Source organism: Sminthopsis crassicaudata, chromosome 6, assembly GCF_048593235.1.
Source record: "Sminthopsis crassicaudata isolate SCR6 chromosome 6, ASM4859323v1, whole genome shotgun sequence".
Classification (NCBI taxonomy): Eukaryota; Metazoa; Chordata; class Mammalia; order Dasyuromorphia; family Dasyuridae; genus Sminthopsis; species Sminthopsis crassicaudata.
The window spans coordinates 166748594-166755345 of NC_133622.1; the positions used below are offsets into that span (position 1 = coordinate 166748594).

Genomic DNA, 6752 nt, shown 5'->3' on the forward strand with positions numbered 1-6752 from the left:
AGTAAATTCTTTCTTTTCAGATCATGATGCAATAAAAACTGCATTCAACAAAAAGTTAGGGGTAAATAAACCAAAAAGTAATTGGAAACTAATCTTATTTTAAAGAATGATTGCGTGAAACAGCAAATTATAGACACAATTAATAATTTCGCTCAAGATAATGACAATGATGAGACATCATACCAAAATCTGTGGGATGCAACTAAAGCGGTAATAAGGGGAAATTTTATATCTTTAGAGGCTTACTTGAAACAAATAGAGAGAAGATCAATGAATTGGGCTTGCAACTTAAATAGCTAGAAAAAGATCAAATTAAAAATGCACAATCAAATATTAAACTTGAAATTCTAAAATTAAAAGGAGAAATTAATAATATTGAAAGTTAAAAAAAACTATTGAATTAAGAAATAAAGCTAAGAATTGGTTCTATGAAAAAAACAATAAAATAGATAAATCTTTGATAAATCTGATCAGAAAAGGAAAGAGGAAAATCAAATTGTTAGCTTTAAAAATGAAAAGGGGGAACTTTCCAACAATGAAGAGGAAATTAGAGCAATAATAAGGAGTTACTTTGCCCAACTTTATGCCAATAAATTTGATTACCTAAGTGAAATGGATGACTACCTCCAAAAATATAGGCTTCCCTGATCAACAGAGGAAGAAGTAAATAGCTTAAATAGTCCCATTTCAGAAAAAGAAATAGAACAAGCTATTAATCAACTCCCCAAGAAAAAATCCTCAGGGCCAGATGGATTTACATGTGAATTCTACCAAACATTTAAAGAACAATTAGCCCCAATGTTATATAAACTATTTGAAAAAATAGGGAATGAAGGAGTCCTACCAAATTCCTTTTATGACACAGACATGGTATTGATACCTAAACCAGGTAGATTGAAAATTGAGAAAGAAAACTAGAGACCAATCTCCTTAATGAAAATTGATGCTAAAATCTTAAATAAGATATTAGCAAAAAGACTACAGAAAATCATCCCCAGGATAATACACTATGATCAAGTAGGATTTATACCAGTAATGCAGAGCTGATTTAATATTAGGAAAACTATTATTATAATTGACCATATTAATAATCAAATTAACGAGAACCATCTCAATAAATGCAGAAAAAGTATTTGATAAAATCCAACATCCATTCCTACTAAAAACACTGGAGAGTATAGGAATAAATGGACTATTCCTTAAAATAATCAGGAGCATATATTTAAAACCGTCAGTAAGGATCATATGTAATGGGGATAAACTGGAACCTTTTCCAGTAAGATCAGGAGTTAAACAAGGTTGCCCATTATCACCATTAATATTCAATATTGTATTAGAAATGTTAGCCTTGGCAATAAGAGTCAAGAAAGAGATTAAAGGAATTAGAGTAGGTAATGAGGAAACCAAACTATCACTCTTTGCAGATGATATGATGGTATACTTAGAGAACCCCAGAGATTCTAATAAAAAGCTATTAGAAATAATCCACAACTTTAGCAAAGTTGCAGGATACAAAATAAATCCATATAAATCCTCAGCATTTTTATACATCACCAACAAAATCCAACAGCAAGAGATACAAAGAGAAATTCCATTCAAAATAATTGTTGATAGTATAAAATATTTGGGAATTTATCTACCAAAGGAAAGTCTGGAATTACAAAACACTTGCCACAAAAATAAAGTCAGATTTAAATAATTGGAAAGACATTAAGTGCTCTTAGACAGGCCGAGGGAATATAATAAAGATGGCAATACTCCCGAAACTAATCTATTTATTTAGTACTATTACCAATCAGACTCCCAAGAAACTATTTTAATGACCTAGAAAAAATAACAACAAAATTCATATGGAAGAACAAAAGGTCGAGAATTTTGAGGGAAATAATGAAAAAAGGTCAAATGAAGGTGGCCTAGCTGTACCTGATCTAAAACTATATTATAAAGCAGCTAAGGAATAGACTAGATGATCAATGGAATAGGTTAGGTTCACAGGACAAAATAGTGAACAACTGTAGCAATCTAGTGCCTGGCAAACCCAAAGATCCCAACTTTTGGGATAAGAATTCATTATTTGACAAAAACTACTGGGAAAACTGGAAATTAGTATGGCAAAAATTAGGCATGGATCCACACTTAACACCACATACCAAGATAAGATCAAAATGTGTCCATGATTTAGGCATAAAGAATGAGATCATAAATGAATTAGAGGAACATAGGACAGTTTACCTTCAGACTTGTGGAGGAGGAAGGAATTTGTGACCAAAGGAGAACTAGAGATCATTATTGATCACAAAATAGAAAATTTTGATTACATCAAATTAAAAAGCTTTTGTACAACAAAACTAATGCAAATGAGATTAGAAGGGAAGTAACAAACTGGGAAAATATTTTTACTGTTAAAGGTTCTGATCAAAGCCTCATTTCCAAAATATATAAAGAACTGACTCTAATTTATAAGAAATCAAGCCATTCTCCAATTGATAAATGGTCAAAGGATATGAACAGACAATTCTCAGATGATGAAATGGAAACTATTTCGATTCATATGAAAGAGTGTTCCAAATCACTACTGATCAGAGAAATGCAAATTAAGACAACTCTGAGATATCATTACACACCTGTCAGATTGGCTAAGATGACAGGAACAAATAATGATGAATGTTGGAGGGGCTGTGAAAAACTGGGACACTGATACATTGTTGATGGAGTTGTGAAAGAATCCAACCATTTTGTAGAGCAATCTGGAATTATGCCCAAAAAGTTATCAAGCTGTGCATACTCTTTGATCCAGCAGTGCTACTACTGGGTTTATATTCCAAAGAAATACTAAAGATGGGAAAGGGACCTGTATGTGCCAAAATGTTTGTGGCAGCCCTTTTTGTAGTGGCTAGAAACTAGAAAATGAATGGATGCCCATTAATTGCAGAATGGTTGGGTAAATTACGGTATATGAATGCTATGGAATATTATTGTTCTGTAAGAAATGACCAGCAGGGATGAATACAGAGAAAATTGGAGAGACTTAAATGAACTGATGCTGAGTGAAATGAGCAGAACCAGGAGATCATTATACACTTCAACAATGATACCGTATGAGGATGTATTCTAATGGAAGTGGATATCTTCAACAAAGAGAAGATCTAATTCAGTTCCAATTGATGGACAAAATCATCTATACCCAGAGAAAGAACACTGAGAAATGAGTGTAAACTGTTTGCATTTTTGTTTTTCTTCCCTGGTTATTTTTACCTTCTGAATCTATTTCTTCCTGTGCAACAAGAAATTATGTTCTGTACACACATATTGTATCTAGGATATACTATAACACATTTAACATGTATGGGACTGCCTGCCATCTAGGGGTGGGGGTGGAGGGAAGGAGGGAAAATTCAGAATAGAAGTGAGTGCAAGGGATAATGTTGTAAAAAAAAAATATCCATGCATATGTATGTACTGTCAAAAAAAAGTTATAATTATAAAATTAATTTTTTAAAATGTAAAAAAAAATCATAGAATAGCCAACATTTGTTTCTTTGATGACTGCAATGCCTTTAATGTCATTCTTTTGGTAGAATAGGATAACCTCCCTTGGGCTATCTCTAGAGACACTTCTGAAGGACCAACTCTTTGACAAGGCAATGGAACACCCTTACTGGTGTTCAGCACAGGAAGAGCTATCTAATCAACAGTTTTTATTTAAAGGGAGAAAAAAAGGTTACAGATCTACCTCCTTACTCTCTGCTTCAAACAGGAAGTTTCAGAGAGAGTTCCAGGGCATGTTTTATTTCAGGAAAACAAAAAGTAGAGAGTGAAAGCAGTTCTTTTTCTTTTCAACTCTATCCCGAATGTTCTCATAGTGTTGTCTTCTTGCCAGAGCGTATGAAAAAAAAAGACCTGGCAACCCCTATTATATCAAAATAATAACATCAAAACATTGTAATCATTAAAAAATTAAAAATATACTGTATTTAGATCTAGGTTCCTAAAGGATAGAGTGCTAGGTCTAGAATCAGAGAGATTTGAGTTCCATGCTCCCTCAAATGCTAGCTCTAAGTCCGTTAAACTCTGTCTGATTTAGTTTTTAATCTATAAAATGGGAATTATATTAACATCTACCTTGCTGGGTTGAAAGAATCAAATCTTTACTTTATATAAAGAGCTTTGCAAACTTTCAAGAGTAAGCTGCTGAGTCATGCTTTGCTTTTAAAAATCCAATGTTGACATTTTTAAATTCAACAAGTTGGGATGGAATACTTACTATGTGATAGAACACTGTGCCAGGCATACAAAACCACTCCCTGCTTTTGTTTTCTGGAGGGAGAGCTAAGAGAATGACATGTAACAATAAAAGTAAATATTTCAAATTCAAAATACAAAGTAAGTCACCATACTGCACAGAATAATAGCTCTTTTGTAACAGAAGATATGCATTGTCATAGAATCACAAAATTATAGAGAAAGGACTTCAGTCAATTCATCCACTTCTCTCCCAAAGCATAAGCCTTCTCTATAAAATTGTGTGGTTTTTTTTTTTACTTATAAATAGAATCTCAGGTGTTAAATTTATTTTCTTGTGGTTGGCTTGTTTCTCCTAAAGATGGAATGCAGAAAAAAAGATTTTAAATGAAGATTATAATTTAATTGCAGTTTGGTTAGCTAGGACTTTTTCATAATGGGGTATTTATAGTTCTGATGACATAATTTTTTCTTTGTTAGAAAATTACATATGCAGTAGTGTAATGGTGAATGTTTAATAACTGAGTTCTAGAGGACAGCTAGGTGATTCTGTGGATATAACTCTGAATCTGGAGTCAGACCTGAGTTCAAATCCAGCCTTAGACATTTACTAGCTGTGTAACTCTGGTCAAGTCACCTAACCCTCTGCCTCAGTTTCCTGATCTATAAAATGAACTGGAGAAGGAAACAGCAGATCATTCCAATATCTTTCCATGAAAACCCCAAATGGAGTCACAGAGAGTTAGATGTGATTTAAACAACTGAACAACCCCACACGAGGGGAAAAAAAATGTTGGTTGGACACACTTTTCAGTTTAATTAATCTACATTATTAATATTTTCTCCAATATTCTCTTAATTATAGAAAAACAACAAAACAATAAACCAAGTCCTAATTGGTAGGCTTTTGCCAATATTTGAAATGTAAATTCTCATGCTGAAAATTTCAATCACTTCTCTTAAGCCAATTCAAATTGACTACAGAGATCTGTAGTTTGGAGATCTAAAAATGGTGCCCTCTCCTCTTCATTCTGTACTAATACAGAGCTATGGAGGTCCTATGTCAGAGGACAGAGATGGAGGCCTAGGTCTGAAAGTAGGAAGGGGCAACATCTGTTACTAAAGTCACTTAATTATCTTCTTTTAAAAGAATACTAATTAAACTCCACAAATCTCTCTTTTCTTCCCACAGATGATCTATGTAGCACGGAATGCTAAGGATGTCGCTGTCTCTTACTATTATTTTCATAAGATGGCAAAGATGCACCCAGAGCCTGGTACTTGGGAGGAGTTTCTGGAGAAATTCATGACTGGAAAGGGTAAGACTAACTATTCAGTAATGGAATATTATTGTTCAGGGGATAAGCAGGCTGATTTCAAAAAGGCTGGAAAGACTTACAAGAATTGTGGCTGGGTGAAGTGGATAGAACCATGAGAACCTTGTACACAGCAACAAGATTATACAATGATCAACTGTGATGGCCCTGGGTCTTTCCACAATGAGGTGATTCACGGCAATTCCAATAGACTTGTGATGGAAAGGGCCATTCTCATCCAGAGAGAGGACTATGGACATTGAATGAGGATCCCCACAAAGTTTTTTCATCTTTATTTTGTTGGTTGTTATTTTTTTCCTTTTTTTCCTTTTTGATGTGATTTTTCTTGCGTAGCATTATAAATGTGGAAATATGTTTAGAAGAACTTATATTGGATTGCTGTCCAGGGGAGAAGGCAGGGAGGGAGAAAAATTTGGAACACAAGGTTTTTCAGGAGTGGATGATGAGAACTATCTCTGAATGTATTTTGAAAAATAAAAAGCTATTATTATTTTTTAAAGAGGAAGGGGAAAAGACTAATTATTCATTGGATCTGAGCTCAAAAGCAAGAAATACTCAATGATTGGATGATTGAATAAAGCAATATGGAGTTCACAGTGAATTAATATATGTTGACTGAGGTCCCTTTATTTCCTATCTTCTTGGACAGCTGGTGGCATATAGAAGAGAATGCTAGATATTGAGCTAAGAAAACTTGAATTCAAATTCTTACTCAGACACAAGCATGCAAGACATTTCATAATCTTCCCTAGACTATCTCCCCAACCATCTCTTCTGTAACTCACTGCCAGATCTTCTCCATCAAAAATGTCTCTACTTGTTTCTTCCCAAGACTGTCTTAGGTGTATCTTTATTCTTGTTCATGATATTCTATTTGCCTAATATGCCCTTCCCCATATTCTTTTATGATTTAATTTCGACTTGTCCTTCAAGGCTCTGCTTATGTCCCAATTGGACAGTTCCAAAAAAGATATCCAGTCCAACCCTCCATATTACAAATAAAGAAATGTATTGAGCAGGGACTTTTTTATTCCTAGGACTCAGTGCCTTAATTGTATCAATATTCAACAATTAAGGGATATTGTATTATATTAGCAAAATGTAAGTTCCTTGAGGAGACAGGCTTCTTGTTGTTGTTTTCTCCTTTATATCCCTAAAATTTAAGAGTGTTTT

General features: G+C 33.7%; 1 protein-coding gene across 1 annotated transcript in view; it reads left to right on the forward strand.

The window, feature by feature from the left end:
• LOC141548029 (sulfotransferase 1 family member D1-like) overlaps positions 1–6752 on the forward strand; it is a 33733-nt gene that overhangs the window by 22328 nt on the left and 4653 nt on the right. Inside the window, exon 5 of the mRNA XM_074276788.1 lies at positions 5435–5561. Within this exon, the coding sequence (XP_074132889.1) occupies positions 5435–5561 (127 nt within the window). The remainder of the gene's footprint in view (positions 1–5434; positions 5562–6752) is intronic.